Source organism: Gadus chalcogrammus, chromosome 18, assembly GCF_026213295.1.
Source record: "Gadus chalcogrammus isolate NIFS_2021 chromosome 18, NIFS_Gcha_1.0, whole genome shotgun sequence".
NCBI lineage: Eukaryota > Metazoa > Chordata > Actinopteri > Gadiformes > Gadidae > Gadus > Gadus chalcogrammus.
In genome coordinates this window covers 1,759,547-1,781,081 of record NC_079429.1, presented here as the reverse complement: position 1 = coordinate 1,781,081, position 21,535 = coordinate 1,759,547, and the positions used below count along the sequence as shown (strand labels likewise).

At 48.2% G+C, this 21,535-nt stretch overlaps 2 protein-coding genes across 2 annotated transcripts in view; both read left to right on the top strand.

Annotated features, from left to right (window-relative positions):
- The first annotated feature begins 2,652 nt into the window (after positions 1–2,652).
- LOC130371175 (rho GTPase-activating protein SYDE1) lies at positions 2,653–17,168 on the top strand. Its single transcript, XM_056576851.1, has 14 exons — positions 2,653–2,901; positions 4,482–4,774; positions 5,090–5,549; positions 6,653–6,991; positions 7,340–7,532; positions 8,666–8,844; positions 9,674–9,772; positions 10,479–10,582; positions 10,909–11,031; positions 11,245–11,371; positions 11,859–12,043; positions 12,589–12,826; positions 13,795–14,121; positions 14,216–17,168. The coding sequence occupies exons 1-14, from the start codon at positions 2,826–2,828 to the stop codon at positions 14,377–14,379; spliced, it is 2,907 nt and encodes a 968-aa protein (XP_056432826.1). The 5' UTR covers positions 2,653–2,825; the 3' UTR covers positions 14,380–17,168.
- Positions 17,169–17,263: 95 nt separating this feature from the next.
- Positions 17,264–21,535, top strand: part of ppp1r3cb (protein phosphatase 1, regulatory subunit 3Cb) — a 4,371-nt gene continuing 99 nt past the window's right edge. Inside the window, exons 1-3 of the mRNA XM_056576852.1 lie at positions 17,264–17,537; positions 18,157–18,566; positions 18,910–21,535. The exon at positions 18,910–21,535 is cut by the window's right edge and continues 99 nt beyond it. Coding sequence (XP_056432827.1) covers positions 17,524–17,537; positions 18,157–18,566; positions 18,910–19,490 — 1,005 coding nt within the window. The 5' untranslated portion in view covers positions 17,264–17,523 and the 3' untranslated portion in view covers positions 19,491–21,535. The remainder of the gene's footprint in view (positions 17,538–18,156; positions 18,567–18,909) is intronic.

Here is a 21,535-nt window from a genome sequence, read left to right as displayed (position 1 = left end):
AAGGCCCTTACTAAAGATCTTTACAAAAAGTCCTTACTGATGGGCCTTAAGGATCTACTAAAAATCTTTACCATTTATTGAAATCCCTTACTAAAAGCTTTTACTTAAAGCCATATAAAGTCCCTTAACCGCCCTTCATTAAGGGCTTGATTAAGGCCCTTACTAAAATCCCTCACTTCATGCCTTTACTATAGGCTCTTACTTAAGGTCCACCAACGGCTCTTACAGTGTCCATTTCAAAAGCCCTTTCTTAAGGGCCTCTCTAAGGTCCTTACTACTGTCCTTAAAAATAGCAATTACTAAAGTCTCTAAAAGCCCTTATGAAGATCCCTGCTAAAGGTCCTATAAGGACTAGGCCTACTAAAAGCCTTTACTAAGGGCTCTTACTAAAGGAACTCATAAGAGTCCTTAAAAGTCCTTGATAAAATCCCTTCCTAAAAGACTCCTTGGTAAATTACCTCACTTAAAGCAGTAAGATAGTTCAGAATTCGACCTTCAACCGAATGTGTCAGAACAAGAAGCACGAGGCCCTCCCTGATGGGCTCAGGCCCGCGGGACTTGATCTGATCTCCTGGTGAATCACCACCTGCTGTGATCTGGATCCTCGCGAGGCTCCGTCTTGTTTCCAAATCAAAGGTTGCGAGCAGAGCGCGTGTGGGGGGCGCGTGAGGCTGATTAGAGTGGAAGCAGCGCGCGCTTCAATTAGCTCATTCTAGAAATTTTAATTGGTTTTAATTAAACATGGCCCCGCGCTAATTAACAGGCGCGAAGTATCTCCCGCCACTGGGACCTGCGCGTGTCAGATTTCATTCCCTTGTCCAGATGTCCAACAAATCGGCGTCCAATTAAAAATAAAGTCAAGCATTTTCACTAAATTCTCTTTTAGAGCGCCGAATTAAGGGAAAATTGGCCCTTTGGCCAATTAATTAAATTAATAAGCAGTCGACCAGGTGTCTTTGATGTTTAAGGCCCTTATAAAACTGAGTTTAATAGTCTCTTTAAACGCCTCACTCCTCTTTATTCTGCTTTATTCCCGGGAAAATGTATTCACTTTGACGGTTCGTCCACAAAGAGGCGGGATTATTATCATGTAGCATAACAGCTCATCATCTATTCTGATAAGAGCAGCCTACATGCTGTGCGTAAAAGTGAGTGAATAAAATATGAGCGGTGAAGTAAGACGTCAGGATCAGAGAACCGAGCTCGAGATCACTTCCTTCCATCGTCACCGAGAACCCGCGGACCACGTGAGTCGCCCGGTAAGCTGGAGGCGACGCCCGGGGCGAGAGAGAGAGAGACACCTGTGTGTGTGTGTGTGTGTGTGTGTGTGTGTGTGTGTGTGTGTGTGTGTGTGTGTGTGTGTGTGTGTGTGTGTGTGTGTGTGTGTGTGTGTGTGTGTGTGTGTGTGTGTGTGTGTGTGTGTGTGTGTGTGTGTGTGTGTGTGTGTGTGTGTGTGTGTGTGTGTGTGTGTTAACGGGCTCTTACGGATAGGGAGCAGGCTCCAGCCAAGATGCGCACCGTGACGGTGACGCCTAGTGGCCATGTGACGACATTGCGACTCAGTCACATATAAAGGCCCATTCAAGGCCTATGCCCATATATGCTACCGTTACTGTTTAAATATATATACATATACCAAGGCCCAATATCAGCTCTTAACCTATTGTAGTGCTCTAGAAGACTATGTAAAACAATAAGCACGGCTGAAGCGTTTGTTTCTTTCTTTATTTTTTTGACATTGACCAATTGTGTTTATTGTCAACATACGTTTTAAAGTAGGCCTACCTACGTGAAACCATTGGTAGAAACTTTCTTAATAGAGCGTTACATGTTTGTGATAGGTACGCCACAAGTTTCGGAAGATCTAAGAATCGCAGCACCACCTTGTGGCCGTGGTGTGTTAATATCCCAATAAAGAAAGATACTCCACAACATGTCTGAACCTCTTAACTAGACGACTTTTTTACAGTTGAGGTAATAAAAGGATGAGCAATAAAGTTGACTGAATCAGTTGATAAGTGGCTGTTAAGGTTGAGTCAATAAGATGACTAGTAGGAATACAGCAGAGTGATACGATGATACACAAAGGCTGTAATGTAGAGACGATTAGAAGTAGGCATAATAAAGATATAAGCGATCAATTTAACCGAATAAAAGAACGAACTAAACATTGCTACTTCCAGTAGGTATACTCTGCAGCCGGCCGTGCCCGCTCATATAGCCACACTGACCTTGATGGCATTGATTGATCGATTGACTGATGAGACAGGGGCCTGGGTGTTCCGTGACGACTACAAGCGTAATCATGTGCATGTATGCAGACCATTTAGAAAGAGAACTACGTTTCATTAACCTGAATAAACATTGATCAAAACTTATATTATACTAGTCATTCTGAATGTAAAAGTAGTTCCCCCTAAACTCTTCCCCCACACGCACGCACGCCATCACACACACACACACACACACACACACACACACACACACACACACACACACACACACACACACACACACACACACACACACACACACACACACACACACACACACACACGCTGTCCCACTCGCCCCCCTCTTCCCCCTTCTAGAAGTGGTCGGGGGGGAGGAAAAATCTGTGGAATTCATTTCCTGTTGAGAGAGAGAGAGAGCGAAAGAGAGAGAGACACAGAGAGCGAAAGAGAGGTTGAAGGAGGACGTCCCTGGGGTGAGCCAGGACAGAGGGAGCGCAATGGAGGAGAAAGAGGACTAGCAGGACAAACTAAACTAGTTAGTCAAACTTAAACAAAGTCCGTTCAGTGTGCTCGGCGTCAGCTTGAGGGAGTATGGCCGAGCCCCTGCTGAAGAGAACCTTCTCCCGGCTGCGATCCCGACGGAGAGCCGCCGACCCCAAAGTCTCCGGTAGGACACAGACACCAACACAAACATAACACAAGTTCAAGTTTAAAGAACGATGTTGTTCATATATATACAATCCGTGTGTAACATTTCGGAAGATGCACTTAGATTTCGGAACAGTTGAGAAGACAAGAAAACTATGTTAGTCTGCACAGCCGCTGTGAGCCACAGGCGGTCAGACAGAAGTTCCCGCTGTCACAAGGAAGCACGGAGACCGTTATAGATCACATTCAGATACATTATATACATTACAGCGTTATAGATAATACATAAAGATACATAGGCCTAACACGTTTTAGGCCACATGCATATTATTTACTTCCATGCACGCTTAAAGATGAGAAACGGACAGACCACCGTTATACTACACATACAAATAGGCCTACACAGTTACAGAAAAACAGAGCACATACATTGCTCATAGGCCTATCTATATACATCCCTATAGATCAGTTACAGATATGTCCGGCCTGTATGCATCGTATGACATACACATGTAGGGTCTACTTGAACAGCATATCAGTATATCGACGAAAGAGAAAGCATGGGGAGGTTCTAGACCAGTCCGATCACTTCTGCAGGTCTCCTTGAATCGTAACCCTGTTTATGTTCTCAGCAGACAGACAGGCGGGCAGAGAGACAGACAGACCGACAGACTGACAAACTGGCAGGCACAGGAGTAGGAAACACGTCATCAGCACAGTTGCGATGTCACAGTGATGGAGAGAGAGAGAGAGAGAGAGAGAGAGAGAGAGAGAGAGAGAGAGATACAAAAGAGAGAAAGAGAGTGGGAGAGGAATGGTGAAAGATACACAGATAGGTAGATAGAGAGAGAGGTGAAGAGAAAGAGAGTTAGAGAAAGAGAGTGAGAGTGAGAGTGAGAGAGAGAGAGAGAGAGAGAGAGAGAGAGAGAGAGAGAGAGAGAGAGAGAGAGAGAGAGAGAGAGAGAGAGAGAGAGAGAGGTACACTCAGAGGTAGTAGTCAACCTGCAATATGAATGAACCATTGTAGGCGTGTGTGTGTGTTTATTTACCCAGCATTAAGTTGAAGTTGACTGCTTACTTTGTGAGTCTGGGATGAATAGTGAATGGAATTGTGTGTGACTGTGTGTGTTTGTGTGTGTCTGCGTGTTTGTGATACTGTATGTGTTTTTATGTGTGATTTTGTGTGTGACCGTGTGTCCGACTATGTGTATGTATGTGTGTGTGTGTGTGTGTGTGTGTGTGTGTGTGAGAGACTGTGTGTGTGTGTGTGTGTGTGTGTGTGTGTTACTGTATACGTGTGTCTGTGTGTGTCCCTGGTCAAAAGCATAGAGCAGTCTTTTCAGCTTTTATTAGTACACACGCAAACACACACACACACACACACACACACACACACACACACACACACACACACACACACACACACCCACACACACACACACACACACACACACACACACACACACAAACACTCAGACACACACGTCAGACACACATTTTTATATTTTCGGTTTTTTCTCTCCCTATGTGTCTGTGTGTGTGTGTTTGTGTGTGTGTGTGTGTGTGTGTGTGTGTGTGTGTGTGTGTGTGTGTGTTTAGATGTCTGTGTCATTCAGACTTCTTCCTCATCGTCATCATCATCTAGCCGTGTCGGCCCCACCGCCCCGTCCTCAGGACAACACATCACCGTTGCCAAGAAACAGCAGTGGGCTCAGCAGGGCTCCGGCCGGGACGCCCTCCCAGGAAACAGCCAGGCTTCATCTGGAGGCCTCGCCGGGAGGCTGCCCCCAGCCCCGGCCCCTTCTGGAGGCCTCCCCGGGAGGCCGCCACCAGACCAAGACCAGCCTTCATCTGCAGGTCTCACTGGGAGACAGACACTCGCTGATGACAAGGTACCAACCCCACTGCCTCTCTCCTCTCAAGTGTCCTATCCTTATTGGCGTCTCCTTCTCTTGTCGTATCCTCTTCTCACCTTCTCTCGTTCTCTCCTACTTTCTCCTCGTTCTCTCGTTCTCTCTTAGTGTCCTCCCCTTGTCTCAAACTGTCCTCTGCTATGGTTCTCCTGTTTTCTCCTGTTTCTCCTCCTCTCCTATATCCTATCCTAGTGTCCTCTCCTCCCCCTCTGTCCTAGCGGTCTCCTCTCTCCTTGTGTCCTCTCTTAGTGGTCTCTTCTCTCCCAGTGACCTCTCCTCCTCGTGTTCCCCTAGGGTTGTGGGGTGAGGCCTGCTGTTGGTCTGGACCGGGAGCACAGCAGCAGATCCCAGGCCCAGGCCTCTGTCTGCCCCCCCAGGGGGCCCTACCTGCAGAGCCTGGAGCACAGCCGGCGAACCTGGGTAATGTCTTCAGGAAAGGCCCAGGCTTCAGATGAGGCCTCCCGGCTGGAGCCCTGCCGAGGTCAAGTGGAGCGTGGAACCATCTGGTACAACCCCATTCCGGAGGAGGAGGAGGAGCTGCTCTGGCGGAGGAGAGAGGAGGAGGTGGTGCTCGGGCGGAGGAGGGAGGAGGAGGTGGTGCTCGGGCGGAGGAGGGAGGAGGAGGTGGCAGGAGGGAAAGGGCCTTCAACCCTCACGCAACCTACCGAAGACCCCACACCCGTCTCAAACGATGTCGCACAACCCAGCGACGACATCGCAAACCAACCCGATGAGATCACAGTAGAACACTTAGGTAAGCGTTTACTTTTGTAACGTTGCGTGGTCACATGTATGATCACCCTTGATCTTCTATGCCTAGTGTTCATCGTAGTATCACATTGGCCCTCCTGACACGAGCGTTTGGAAGTCTAACCGCATTATAATATATGAATGTATAGATATAGCAATGGGTGTATCATATGCAGTGTTTATAATAACGCAGTTTAAAAGACTGGCGTTAGGTAACGCCGTTATTTCTTCAGTAACGGGGTAATCGAACTAAATACCGTTTCCGTCGCTACAACGCCGTTACCGTTACTGTACGTTAAATGCGATGCGTTACTATGAATTGATTGAATAAACTGTGTAATCCGAATGCACCCCTGGCTCCAAACGCAAACTGCTAGTTAGGAGAACGGGTGGGTTAACAACGAGATAAGCGATTATGATTGGCTAAGGCAGACTCACGTTTCATGGTAGCCAATCGGAGCCAGTATTTTTACACACAAGCCAGGAAACGCGCGCCACACACACACACACACCTGCACACGCACACACCAAACAGATTCGATGAAGCAGCAGAAATGGCGAGTCCGGAGCAATCCGATGAAAAGTTGGCATTTTCTGTAATATTCGGCAGATGTTCCACAGCCTTTGCAAACAAGCTAATTAAAATTCAGTTGGAAGTATATCAGGGCCTTGAATGGTCGGTTAATCCATTTACCACACATTAAGGCCAAGTGAAAACTGCTTAGAAAAATCCAAATTCTTTGACATATAGCAATTTTCTATTTTTACAGTAACGCAAATAGTCACTTTCCCTGGTCCCTGGTCACAGTTACTTTTATTGTAGAGTAATTCAGTTACTAACTCAGTTACTTTTTGGAATAAGTAGTGAGTAACTATAACTAATTACTTTTTTAAAGTAACATTCCCAACACTGATCATATGCAACTTCCTCTGAAACATCGCCTGTCACTCTCTCCCCCTCTGCCTCTACCTCTCTCCCGCCTCTCTCTCTCTCTCTCTCTCTCTCTCTTTCTCCCCCCCTCTCTCTCTCTCTCTCTCTCTCTCTCTCTCTCTCTCTCTCTCTCTCTCTCTCTCTCTCTCTCTCTCTCTCTCTCTCTCTCTCTCCAGAACTGCCTAGTAGTGTGGCTCCTCCCCCAGAATCAAGCCCCTCCTCCCAGAAGAAGGTGGGCATGATTGACAGGCTGAAGTCTCCCGGGACGGTCCGGAAGCTGTCCATGAAGATGAAGAAACTTCCGGAACTCCGACGCAAACTCAGCCTGCGCTCCTCCCGCTCCAACCGCCACGGGAACAAGGCAGAGGGAGGGGAGGAGGGGCCCTCCTGGACCAATAAGGAAACGCCATCCTTGGCATCGAATCAGAACGTGCTCAGCAGATATCACCTCGATAGCTCCGCCCCCCCAGCCAGGCCAGTCCGCCGGTCCTCCAGGGGGCGCTCTAGCAAAGGAGGTACTCACTCAGTGCTGCCACTAAAGTACCATTTATTACTGAATACTACAATATTACAAATACTATTGAATAGGACTGAAGATATTATCATAGTGGTGTTTTTCTAATAAACACTAGAGGACTACAAATATTATTACAACACAATACTACTCTAGTAAAGGAGGTATTAAGATAATACCATAAGTTAAGTTGTATTTATAACTCAATACTCCAATGCAACAGTAGTGATTCTCTATATAGGATTAAATATTTCGGTCTGATAAATCTTGCAAGCCAAACCAAATTGTTTTATTGCTCCTTACATACTTAAACTGTATGACCTATACCATAATCCCCTGCATCCCTCAGGTTACCTTAGTGATGGGGATTCCCCTGAACTGCTGCCACGGCAACCGGCGGGCTCCCAGAGGGCCCCGGAGGGGGGCTATGATGTCTCGTCCTTCCGTCTGTACGTGGGGGCGGAGCAGCCGCGCGGCCCGCAGAGGGTCTCCGGGCTGCTGACCGTCCACCTGCTGGGGCTGGACGAGATGAGCAAGACCAGGTCACTATCCATCACTATCACTGTCTAACACCATCACTGTCCAACACTCACCCCCTCACTGTCCAACACTCACCCCCTCACTGTCTAACACTCACCCCATCAATGTCTAACACTCACCTCCTCACTGTCTAACACTCACCCCCTCACTGTCTAACACCATCACTGTCCAACACTCACCCCATCACTGTCCAACACTCACCCCCTCACTGTCTAACACTCACCCCATCACTGTCTAACACTCACCTCCTCACTGTCTAACACTCACCCCCTCACTGTCTAACACTCACCTCCTCACTGTCTAACACTCACCCCATCACTGTCTAACACTCACCTCCTCACTGTCTAACACTCACCCCATCACTGTCTAACACTCACCTCCTCACTGTCTAACACTCACCCCCTCACTGTCTAACACTCACCTCCTCACTGTCTAACACTCACCCCATCACTGTCTAACACTCACCTCCTCACTGTCTAACACTCACCCCATCACTGTCTAACACTCACCTCCTCACTGTCTAACACTCACCCCCTCACTGTCTAACACCATCACTGTCCAACACTCACCCCATCACTGTCTAATACTAACCCCCTCACTGTCTAACACCATCACTATCTAACACTCACCCCCTCACTGTCTAACCCTAACCCCATCACTGCCTAACCCTAACCCCATCACTGCCTAACCCTAACCCCATCACTACCTAACCCTAACCCCATCACTGTCTAACCCTAACCCCATCACTACCTAACCCTAACCCCATCACTGTCTAACCCTAACCCCATCACTACCTAACCCTAACCCCATCACTGCCTAACCCTAACCCCATCACTGTCTAACCCTAACCCCATCACTGTCTAACCCTAACCCCATCACTGTCTAACCCTAACCCCATCACTACCTAACCCTCACCCCATCACTGCCTAACCCTAACCCCATCACTGTCTAACCCTAACCCCATCACTGTCTAACCCTAACCCCATCACTGTCTAACCCTAACCCCATCACTATCTACCCTAACCCCATCACTGCCTAACCCTAACCCCATCACTACCTAACCCTAACCCCTCACTACCTACCCTAACCCCTCACTACCTACCCTAACCCCTCCACAACGTGTCCTCTGGTACAGATGTGACAGCGGGGGGAAGGAGGTGTTCTTGGCCATCCAGGTGGACGGGGTGACCCGGGCCCGCACCTCCCTGCTGACCCTGAGGGGGGCGGCGCTGCCCCTCAACCACACCTTCCACCTGCAGCTGGAGAGAGCCAGGCAGCTACGGCTAGTGGTGCTAACGCCGCAGGCTAACACGGGTAAGTACCACGGCTAGGGGGGCTAACGCCGCAGGCTAACGCGGGTAAACACTACGGCTAGTGGTGCTAACGCCGCAGGCTAACACGGGTAAATACCACGGCTAGGGGGGCTAACGCCGCAGGCTAACACGGGTAGCTACTACATCAGTGGTGCTAACGCCGCAGGCTAACACGGGTAAATACCACGGCTAGGGGGGCTAACGCCGCAGGCTAACGCGGGTAAACACTACGGCTAGTGGTGCTAACGCCGCAGGCTAACACGGGTAAATACCACGGCTAGGGGGGCTAACGCCGCAGGCTAACACGGGTAACTACTACATCAGTGGTGCTAACGCCGCAGGCTAACACGGGTAAATACTACATCAGTGGTGCTAACGCCGCAGGCTAACACGGGTAAATACCACGGCTAGTGGGGCTAACGCCGCAGGCTAACACGGGTAAATACTACGGCTAGTGGGGCTAACGCCGCAGGCTAACACGGGTAAATACCACGGCTAGTGGGGCTAACGCCGCAGGCTAACACGGGTAAATACTGCGGCTAGTGGTGCTAATGCCACAGGCTAACACAGGTAACTACTACGGCTATTGGGGCCAGCGCCACAGGCTAACGCCACAGGCTAACAAGGGTAAACACTACGGCTAGTGGTGCTAACGTCACAGGCTAACACAGGTAAATACCACGGCTAGGGGTGTTAGCACCACAGGCTAACACAGGTATATTCTACGGCTAGGGGTGCTAACACCGGGGGATCATCCAATCGGTCTCCATGGATACCAGGTAGCTGGGCCGGGACCTGACCCCTCCCTCTCTCACTCTTTCTCCCCTCAGATCCGTTGACCAATGAAACACACACTTCCGCCTCCAGCGGACCAATCAAAAACCGGGTCTGTTGTCTCGGAGGGCTGTCCATCCCTCTGCTCTTCAAAGGTCGGTCTGAATGTCCGTCGACGCGTGCAGCGTGTCTGTCTGCTGTGACACATGGCTCGAGGTCGCGGTGCGTCGTGACCCGGGTGGTGAGGTCATGGGTCGCCGTGGGGGCAGACTTGTACGCTGAGTTGATGCAGGAATGCTAAACTAGTAAAGATATTATCAACAGAGGAGGGAATGTTCCACCTGTGATCTGCGCCTACGACTACCGATCTGTACATTATTTAATTCATTCAGATATGGTTGGAGCGTTTCATTACGCCCATTAATGCGCGGGGGGGGGGGGGAGGGTAGTCATAATGCCAGGGTGAAAATAATAGGGCACTACGAGAAACAGGATTATCAGAATTGACATCAAAACTTTTTCCCTATTTTTCCCTATTCTCTCCTTCTGTCTCTACCTGTCTCTCTACCGCTCTACCTGTCTGTCTCTACCTGTCTGTCTCTACCTGTCTGTCTCTACCTGTCTGTCTCTACCTGTCTGTCTCTACCTGTCTGTCTCTACCTGTCTGTCTCTACCTGTGTGCCTACCTGTCTGTCTCTACCTGTCTGTCTCTACCTGTCTGTCTCTACCTGTCTGTCTCTACCTGTCTGTCTCTACCTGTCTCTCTACCGCTCTACCTGTCTGTCTCTACCTGTCTGTCTCTACCTGTCTGTCTCTACCTGTCTCTCTACCGCTCTGCCTGTCTGTCTACCTGTCTGGCAGCCTGCCGTTCTCAGCAGCTGTGTGTGAAGCTGGACCCGAGAGGACTGCTCTACGTCAAACTGTCTCTGCAGGAGCACTGGAGTGTACCGTCGACCACCCCGCAGGTACGACACAGTACCGCAGCGTACTGCCGCCACATAGTCCTACTACATAGTACTACTACATAGAGCTACACAATACAGTACTACTACATAGTCCTACTAAATTGTACTACTACATAGTACTACACAATACAGTACTACTACATAGTACTACTACATAGAACTACACAATACAGTACTATTACATAGTACTGCTACATAGAGCTACATAATACAGTATGAGTACATAGTTCTACACTATACAGTACTTATACTTAGTACTACTACTACATTACTACGAGATAGTACTATAGAATAGTATGGCAATGTGAGAATGTGTCTCGCTGCAGGAGGGCGGCGAGAGGGTGTTTGGGGTGGAACTGCACCACCTGGTGGACAGAGAGAGGACTGCTGCTCCCGTTCCTATCCTCATTCAGAAAACCGTGAAGGAGATCGAGAGGAGGGGGATACAGGTACCTGTTGTCCTGACCTTCTCCCTGCCTGTTTACCCGTCTGTCTGTCTGTTCTCCTAACCTTCTCCCTGCCTGTTTACCCGTCTGTCTGTCTGTTCGACGTGTATCTGTCTGTCTGTCTGTCTGTCTGGTGGCGGGTATGAACAGGGTATGTCTATCTGTCTACCAGTCTGCTCACGTGTCTGTCTGCCTGTGTACCTGTCTGTCTGCCAGGTGGTGGGGCTGTACAGGTTGTGTGGCTCTGCGGCCGTGAAGAAGGATCTGCGAGACAGTTTTGAGAAGGACAGTTCAGCCGTGTGCCTCTCTGAGGAGCAGTACCCCGACATCAACGTACTCACAGGTACCCCTGGAGTACTACCACCAGAACCACTACCACCGCTGGAACGACTGCTGGGACTATCACTAGTACTGTCCCTCACAGTACTACCACTGTGCTAATACCAGACGTACTACCACGAGTACAACCACTAGTACAGTCACTAGTATCACTATTACTAATGATGTATTGTAAAACAGAACCCTGTCTTCGACATACTCGCAGGTAGTACTGTACTACAACCAGAACTGCACACAATGAATACCCAGCATGAAAACTGGGTATTCATTTAATTTAATATTCCTGTGTAATTAACAGTACTGTGTATTTCATTGTACTGTTTGTCTTAGCACTGTGCTTTTAATGAGACTACTTCATCGTGCTGTGTACTTAATAGAACTGTGTATTTAATCAACCTGTGTATGAAATAGTACCGTGTATTTAATAATGTTGCGTGTTTGATGGTCCTGTGTATCTTTTAATACTGTGTGTTTAACACTGTGACCTGCAGGTATATTAAAGGACTACCTCAGAGCTCTGCCGTCCCCACTCATCACCAGCCGTCTCTATGACGATGTGCTGGCCGCCATGAGACTCCGCCCCCTGCAGACTGGCCCCGCCCCCCCGTGCCCCGCCCCCTCTGGCTCGGTCAACTGCCCGGTGGAGCTGCTGGACTGCCTGCCCCCCCCAGAGAAGGTAGGGGGCGCTAGAGAGATGAACTCTCTCTGTTTGTGTGTGAAATTAATTCATTAATAAATACACATGTGAACACATTTTGATATGTTGTCCTCCATCTCTCTCTCTCTCTCCTCTCTATCGGCCCCCACCCTCTCTATTACTCTCTCTCTCTCTTTCTCTATCTCTCCCCCCTCTCTCTCTCACTCTCTCTCTCCTCTCTATCGGCCCCCACCCTCTCTATTACTCTCTCTCTCTTTCTCTATCTCTCCCCCCTCTCTCTCTCACTCTCTCTCTCCTCTCTCTCCATCTTTCTCTCTCTCTCTCTCTCTCTCTCTCTCTCTCTCTCTCTCTCTCTCTCTCTCTCTCTCTCTCTCTCTCTCCCTCTCCCCCCTCTCTCTCTCTCTCTCCCCCTTCTCTCTCTCTCTCTCTCTCTCTCTCTCTCTCTCTCTCTCTCTCCCCTCTCTCCCCCCTCTCCCTCCCGCTCTCCCCTCTCTCTCCCCCCTCTCCCTCTCTCCCCCCTCTCCCTCCCGCTCTCCCCTCTCTCTCCCCCCTCTCCCCTCCAGGCCACTCTGTCGCTGCTGCTGGACCACCTCAGCCTGGTGGCCTCCTTCAGGTCCTCCAACAGGATGACCCCCCAGAACCTGGCCGTGTGCTTCGGCCCGGTGCTGCTGGCCTCCACCGACGGGGTGCCGGCGGCCCGGGAGGGCGGCAGGGAGGCGGGGAAGGACAGCCCGCCCGTCACGGCCGTGGACTTCAAGCGCCACATCGAGGTGCTTCACTACCTGCTGGCGCTGTGGCCCGGTAAGACTAACCATCAGCTCCAGGAGGGGTAGTTAGCTGTAGACCTACTGACCAACACCTCCAGGAGGGGTAGTTAGCTGTAGACCTACTGACCATCACCTACAGGGGGGGTAGTTAGCTGTAGACCTACTGACCATCACCTCCAGGTGGGGTAGTTAGCTGTAGACCTACTGACCAACACCTCCAGGAGGGGTAGTTAGCTGTAGACCTACTGACCATCACCTACAGGGGGGGTAGTTAGCTGTAGACCTACTGACCATCACCTCCAGGTGGGGTAGTTAGCTGTAGACCTACTGACCATCACCTCCAGGGGGGGTAGTTAGCTGTAGACCTACTGACCATCACCTCCAGGGGAGGGGTAGTTAGCTGTAGACCTACTGACCATCACCTCCAGGAGGGGTAGTTAGCTGTAGACCTACTGACCATCACCTACAGGGGGGGTAGTTAGCTGGAGACCTACTGACCATCACCTCCAGGGGGGGTAGTTAGCTGTAGACCTACTGACCATCACCTCCAGGGGGGGTAGTTAGCTGTAGACCTACTGACCATCACCTCTAGGAGGGGTAGTTAGCTGTAGACCTACTGACCATCACCTCCAGGGTGGGTAGTTAGCTGTAGACCTACTGACCATCACCTCCAGGAGGGGTAGTTAGCTGTAGACCTACTGACCATCACCTCCAGGGAGGGTAGTTAGCTGTAGACCTACTGACCATCACCTCCAGGTGACCGTTAGTTACCTGTACCAACGCCTCCAGGTGAAGCTTGGTTACATGTAGAGGTCCTACTTACCAACACCTCCAGGCGACAGCTGGTTAGCTGTAGAGCAGACCTACCTACCAGACACTCACACTATGTCACCAGACCAAAGGAGGACCGCTGGTTCTTGACCTGTAGAACATGTGACCGCTCTACGTCTTTGAAGCCGTTTCAGAGGTTATTGAACTGCTCTCTGAATCGTTTTGCTGCAGTTCCGTCGGGCGGAGATCCGGAGGAGGAGGAAATCGACGCAGCTCCTCTCTACAGCTCACACCCGTCTCCACCCCCGTCACCGCCCTCGCCACCCATTACCCACAACCCCCTGGGCCAGCAGCCCAGCCGTGCGGCTCTACGATTGGCTCTGCCACAGAACCCCAATCAGCAAGTGGTTGTTTCTCGTCGGGGGCGTGGGCTTGCCCGATTGGACAGCCCTCCACCGATCAATCGCTACGCTGGTGACTGGAGTGTCTGCGGGAGGGACTTCCTGTCTGGACAGGATGCAGATTATGATGAAGTTGCTGGAAGCGGGAGTGAAGAAGGTGGGTTTTTTTTCGAATGAAAGCCTTTAATAATACAAATATCTATTGGTGGTGACTTCTCCTCTCCAACCAGCCTCTTCTTTGTGCGTTCCAGGGAGCGACGAGGAGGAGAAGAAGGAGGAGGGGTGGTCTTCGGGAAGGATGTTCATGGAGGAGTTTGACGCTCCGTTCAGCTGCAGACTGAGCCTGAAGGACTTTGACCGCCTCATCCTCGACCTGGACCGCGAGTTAGCCAAGCAGATCAACATATGTCTGTAGCGAGTGTGTGTGTGTGTGGGTGTGTGTGTAATCCAGACATGACCAGCGGAGCTCAGAGCCTGTTGGTGATGTTGACCAAGACATGACCAGCGGAGCTCAGAGACTTCTGGTAATGTTGACCCAGACATGACCAGCGGAGCTCAGAGACTTCTGGTAATGTTGACCCAGACATGACCAGCGGAGCTCAGAGCCGGTTGGTGATGTTGACCAAGACATGACCAGCGGAGCTCAGAGCCGGTTGGTGATGTTGACCAAGACATGACCAGCGGAGCTCAGAGCCGGTTGGTGATGTTGACCAAGACATGACCAGCGGAGCTCAGAGCCGGTTGGTGATGTTGACCAAGACATGACCAGCGGAGCTCAGAGACTTCTGGTAATGTTGACCCAGACATGACCAGCGGAGCTCAGAGCCGGTTGGTAATGTTGACCAAGACATGACCAGCGGAGCTCTGATACGGCTTGGGATGGGGACTGCTGGTCATATGTTGAGGCTGTCTGACAGCTGCCCGCTTCACCGTTTCAAACACCACGCAGTGCCTTTGTGATAGTATTTTTGTATTTATGTGGCACGTCAGGGTAGATGTATATGAAGTATGATGGGAAGGTCAGTTTGCACTGTTTAAGCCTTATTCTAAACAAATACGAGTAGTACTATTCCTAAGAACCAAACGACTCAAATATACCAAATACTATTAAATAAGCTATCAGCTATGCTTCACTTCAACGTTCTCAACATCACTTGTGTGACCCATTAATATATGGCTCCATCGCTGGTTACCATATCAACCTGGTTACAATGGTCCGCTGGTTACCACCTGCCGGTTAATGATATTAACCAACCGCAACCGACTAACCTGGTTGACATGTTAACACGGAACAATCTTTGTAAACTATGAAGTGCAGATTATTAGCTGTGTCTGTTGCTATATATTTTTGCCCTTTTTTGCTGGGTGTATTCAAATTATAACCAAAACAATCTGATTGGACAGCTGTGCTGCCAGATAGGTTGCCACGGTGACGCCAATAGTAGGCTAATGGAGGATGTTATTGATGTAAGTTTTTTTTTCTGTTTTGCATAATGAACATTACCAGGTGGAGCCAAACAGTATTACTTTTAATGTTGTTTTTAATGCTAATTGTGTTGCAGTTAAGCCATACGATGTTGTCAGTGTTAGGGCTGGCAGTGTGAGGGCGCCCCCTCGTGGTGTATTGCAGTATTACACACTCCTTTCAGGAACCGTGTTGGGTAGCTCTGACGGTAGCAGGACGGGATGTTAGTCCAACGGTACGGAGAATTCAGAGTTCTAACACGTCTGTAGTTTAGCGATGTTACCCATCTGTAGTTTTTCGATTTCCATCTGTAGTTTAGAACTCCCTCATCTAAGTGTTTCATCTTTAGTTTAGTGTTCTTACTCATTTAAGAGTTTGTATCCATCTGTGGTTTAGACTTCCATCAGTAGTTTAGAGTTCTAACCTGTGTGTAGCTTAGTGTCCTTACCCATCTGTAGTGTGTTTTTCCATCTGTAGTTTTGAGTTCCATCTGTTGTTTAGAATTTCATCTGTGCTATACTTTTACCATCTGTAGTTTAGAGTTCTAGTTTCGAGCTACATCTGTAGTTCTGAGCTCCATCTGTATCTGTCGTATAATGTTCCATCTGTCATTGAGAGTTCCATCTGTAGTTGACAGTTCCATCTGTCATTGAGAGTTCCATCTGTAGTTTAGAGTTCTTAACCATCTGTAGTTGACAGTTCTATCTGTAGTTTATAGTTCCATCTGTAGTTAAGAGTTCATAACCATCTGTAGTTTCGAGTTGTTACCAATCTGCCGTTTAGAGTTCCATCTGTAGTTTAGAGTTGGTACTCTTTTGTAAGGCAACACAAGGAATTCCAAGGCCATATGTCATGTTCGGTAAAGTGTACATATTCAGATGTCGTGTAGTATGGAATATTTTAGATGTCATGTTCTAAGCACAACAAATAACCATTTACAGTTTGTTTTATCAAATGTATTATACGTGATGTAATGGTGTGTGTATTTTATTTTACGTGTTGCACAACTTCAGTACGCACTTATGTTTTACTGTTGGTGATGAAGATGATGGAGAGGACAAAGATGTAACCAAAGTATTAAAGCACAGTTGCCCAGGCAGCCAGACGTCTGTCTCTTATCAGACAAGTTAATAAAAACCTTTTTATTGTAGTCTAGGTGTCCGTTGTAAATAGACTGTTCTTGACTATTTTGCAGTAGTATTTATAATGATTTGACTCTCTATTGACTTGACTATGATACATTGATATGATTGTGGTTATTGTAGGCCTATCAATTATTGTCATAAATTGAGATATCGCTAATTGCCATACGTGCTACTTACTAGATATTATCATAAATTAAACATGAGCCAGTCTAAATCTTGCGAATTCACATTGATAATAAAAAAAAAAGATCTGGACGTGTGAAGCTGCTAAAATAGTGAGTGTAATATAGGATACGATATGATTATATTTCAGTAGTATATTGACATGAGAGTTAATCATATGTATACTTTGTCAGTAGTAGCCTACTGTATACACTCATTGAATAGATGTGTTCATATTAAAGCAGTCAGACAGTTTCACATTATCAAAGTAACGATATAAAATACAATCAAACAATAAAAAGGAACACTAATTTATAACCGATAGTGTACCTTTGAAAAGTGTACCTTTGAAAAGTAAAATAAATAATCTGAAAGATAAGAAAATAAAGACACTAAAATACAGCTATAAACATAATCATTGCCAGCCCAGGGATAATGTTGAGCATTAATCAACCATGCAATTTAAATCGTAATATGGCGATGTGAAAATAACATAAAAAAAAATGAACAATCAACGACTTGTGCGTACGTGGTGGCCAAAGCGTCGCCTCCGGTTTCGTCATGTCCGGGTAACAGCGAGCCAACGGAGCGCGGAGCCTTGGCCGAGCCGAGGAGTCGAGGACGTGCCATTAGGCTGAGTCGGTCCGCTGGACGGGTGCGTGTGCTGGAATGAGAGCCAGGTGCCTGCATGGGAAAGACGCCTACAAGTTCTGGCCGCTGTTCCTCACGTTTGTTGAGCGAACATCGAAGGATTCCTTGAATTGTATTCGGGGCGCCCGTGCGGCCGATGCATTGCACAAGGTGAGATGTGTGTTGGTTTTTGGGATATGACAGCGACATGATTGCAACAAAGTCTGCTTCAGACAAACTGCGCAACTTCAGACTCGGCGTTGTTCTGACGCTTTCTGAGCGTATTTATGCTAAACGTCCCAGGTCGGGATGTCGTTGATTACACAGGAATTACATAACCTTATTGAAATAGATACAATTGAAAAATGTAAGTATAATATTCGCTGTTGTTCGACTTTTCAAATTAAGTGATGGAAAGATGGTGGAAGGCCTCTGACACTGGCAGGACACGCATTGCCCCCAAATATATGAACCTAGAGTTTGGTTCCATTGAAAACAATGTAGGTCTAACGACGGTAGGATTACATGTAATATAGAAACGTAATATCGTTGTAATTTTACTGTGTTTATTGATGGTTTGGTCAACGCTGAACCAGGTAGACATGGGACAGCAGCACCAATATATGAAACCAGGAAGTCCTAAAGGTACACAGGTTTCGTCACAGAGCAATTTCAATATTCTCTTTCTCTCTTTCTTCTTCTTCTTCTTCTTCTTCTTCTTCTTCTTCTTCTTCTTCTTCTTCTTCTTCTCCTCACTCATCACTCATCACTCATCACTCCTCTTCTGTAGGGCTCTTCCTCTGACAAACCCTCCCATGATGCCCGTCGACATGGCGATGAGAATCTGCCTGGCTAGCTCCCCGCCGTTGTGCTCCTTTCTTGGTAACTACGACAACTGCCGCCTGGCAAACACACTTTACCCGCGATGCCAGGATCTGCGGCCCTGTCTGGCCCCCGGGCACGCCGACGGTAACCATGGTTACGAGGTCTCCGGACCGCCCGTGGCCATCAGCGGCGGGAGGTTGGCGTCCAGCAGGGCCGCGCCCCCCAGGAAGAAGCAGGTGGTGTTTGCGGACGCTCGCGGCCTGGCCCTCGCTGACATCATCTTCTACAAGGAGGAAGACCCCCTGGCCGAGCTGCAGTTCCACCTCTCGGACATAGAGGGAGCGCTGGCCAGACTGAGGCAAGAAGAAAACACAGGTAGTTCAGTCTCGGTATTCTTTCAGCCAATCGGCAGGCAGGAGGAGGGACACCTGTTATTCAGAGAGGAGGTCGTGGCCAGGTTTGGATCGATAGAAATAAATAATTAAATAAATAATTTGGTGACCATGACAACAATCTCCTAACAGACTATCTGGAGTGTCTATAGCTGTTGTCCAGACAACAGCTAAAGGAAAGGACGAGATGTTTTGATAAAGAACGAGATCAAGCAGACTGAAGTAGAGGGCGCAGTAAGACTGTGATACTCTATTCGACATGAAGAGTTGTCTCTCATGTTAGTTGTTCATGTCCAGTGCTTACCAATCACTTTATTTGCTGACAGGTTCGGACATCTTGGACTCAAGTGGTCTTGTGTTGGACTTCACTCCACCCTTTGAAGACTACCTGGACCTCCGGCAGCGCCTGAAAGCCCAGCAGGTCTCCCTGGAGAACTGTTCCGTCCAAGACGGCTCTCTCTCCGGTACCATCAAGGTCCAAAACGTCAGCTTTGAAAAGTCAGTGTCAGTCCGGATCACCTTCGACTCGTGGATCTCCTTCCGGGACGTTCCCTGTCCGTACCTGAACAACGTGTACAGTTGTCCCGACACCGACACTTTCTCCTTCGACATCTCGCTGCCGGAGGCAGTGGGGGAGTCCTCCAAACGGGTCGAGTTCTGCATCTGTTACACGGCTCAGGACGAGGTCTTCTGGGACAATAACCATGGCAGCAACTATGGCCTGGTCCCGTCCGAGCCGGAGCCGAACCCTTGCCCCAAGACCGGAGGGCTGGAGGAGGTGTTGGAGAAGCTGGAAGGAGGGAGGTACGCAGAGTGTGACCAGTTCGGAAGCCCCCGGACGTCGACCGGGGTCTTCCCAGGGTGGCAGAGCTGGGGCCGCATAGAGAACAGCGCCCCCTACTGGTGACCGCAGAACACCCTTCAGCGCGCCCTGGACCATGATGAAGAACTTTATGTTACTCGCACCTATTGCATCACAGCAATCAAGACTAACATGAGTAGATTTAGGTTTCACCTGCACATGAGTCACAGAAATGAAAACGGGAATCGGCTGCAGGGAATGATAAGCCCTCCTGAATGCACATTATTTCTAGTTCTAACTACTGACCTTCTGCACCTTACTTTGTATTGCTAACTCTTGACCTTCGGCCCCTTGCATCTAATGCCCAGCGATATGCACAGTTTCACCCGCAAGTATTCCTCAAGCTCTCTGCGAAGATCAATGCCTTGATATTCAAAATATATTCCAAAGTATTCCAAAGGACGATTGGGTTTAGACAATACAATGTCTTGCGGAGGTTTGACCAAGCGCTGGTTTTACTAAGCGGCATCGTCTCACTGAACAGGATGTGTTCCGAACTGTTAAGATGCCATTCGTCAAACCTGACGATGTGAGTGCCTTTACATATGCTGTAATCTATAAGCCCAAATCCAAAATTAGTGCCTTACCCTCCATCAAGATGTGCAGAAATGTACACACCAGCCCAGGCCCCAAGAAAGTCGGGCCGGAAAATATTGATTCATGTGGTACATGATCAACATTATTCAAAGACGAAATGTGACATTATCCTTTAATCCTTTGCACTTTATTCTAACCATGCCATAGTTTCCGTTGAGTGGGACTCTGAACTTGAACATATAGGCTACAGCATGCTAGTGGTGATCATTACCTAGAACATGCTAGATTTAGTTGTACCCTAGAACATGTTAGTAGTGATTGTAGCCTCGAAAATGTTGTTTGTAGCCTTCAGTATGCTGTTATCATAGCCTAGAACAAGCTAGTGGTGGTTGTAGCCTAGAAAATGATAGTGGTGAATGTAGTCTTCAATGTATTAGCGATTGGTGAAGCCTAAAGCATGGGGATCGTAGCCAGGGCTATGTTAATCTTAATGTCATCGGCTTCCATTTAGCGGCTAGTGGAATAGGATACCAGTCTGTATTTAATTTGCATAGAGGAGCATAGTCTCGATGGCAGTTAGCTGGGCTTTTGGCCGGTAGGCTAGTCTGTAAGCTAGTTAGCTAGACTGAAAGCCAGTTGGCTAGCCTGTAACGGTCAGCTAGCCTGCTGTAAGCTCCACTTTTAGTCTGTTTGCTAGCCGGGAAGCGAATGGGGGAATTCTGTACCGCAGAGCTAGCTAGCCTGTAGTCCGTTATGTCCACTGTTAGCCAGTTGCTTGGAGTGATTTAATATCCTATTTTGCTTTTTTGATTTGCTAAATAATAAGGTATCATCCGTTTAAATAAGTGTTATTTTAAGCTTGAGAAGCACCGAGAATGAATCAAGGCTTTGCTCCATATTAATGAGGTTATGTGGAGTTTGGATGCTGTTTTAAGGTTAAATATCCCTGAAGCTGAATATTTTGGTCCTGCATGTTTCTCAAAAGTATGTAGAAGCTGTTGACACTTTTAGCTGAATATGTATACATTTTTAAGGTTTTACCTTCATTGCACTTAATGTCATACTTTTTATTTTATTGTAATGCTAAAATAGGAAAGATAAATGTTGCCAGTTAAGAGGAGAGATTGAGTTGAGTGAAACTCAGCTGCACAGTTCAACAGATTCTGATAGAGGTTTCCTCAATACAGGAGACAGAGATTGAAAGGGAGGGATATGAAAGAGAGATGGATTGAAAGAGACATGGATTGAAATGGATGAAGTGAGGTTGTTTGTAGAAGTACTTTTCCTTTATTGACCGAGGCTTTGGTTCTGAAACTATTACGTTGACATAACTTGTGAATTGTGTCACTGGAAGTTCGCAAGATGCATCCATTTTTGGTCAACTTCTGGAGGGCCAGAGTGGGTTGCTCAGCAATGTCTGAGGGCAAAGGGACATTGTTATGGCTGGCCAGTCGCCACTGAGCTAAAAGCCCACATTGCTAATGTCTATTATGGGTTCATAGGAAGTTGATATACCAATGGTTTCAGATATTTTTGTATTGCAATGAAAGACT

Excerpts from the sequence above, each read along its gene's own strand:
- LOC130371175 (XM_056576851.1), top strand. The coding sequence starts at position 2,826 with ATGGCCGAGCCCCTGCTGAAGAGAACCTTCTCCCGGCTGCGATCCCGA. Across the intron at positions 10,583-10,908 it reads TACCGTCGACCACCCCGCAG|GAGGGCGGCGAGAGGGTGTT; the intron begins GTACGACACAGT and ends GTCTCGCTGCAG. Across the intron at positions 12,827-13,794 it reads CCTGCTGGCGCTGTGGCCCG|TTCCGTCGGGCGGAGATCCG; the intron begins GTAAGACTAACC and ends GTTTTGCTGCAG.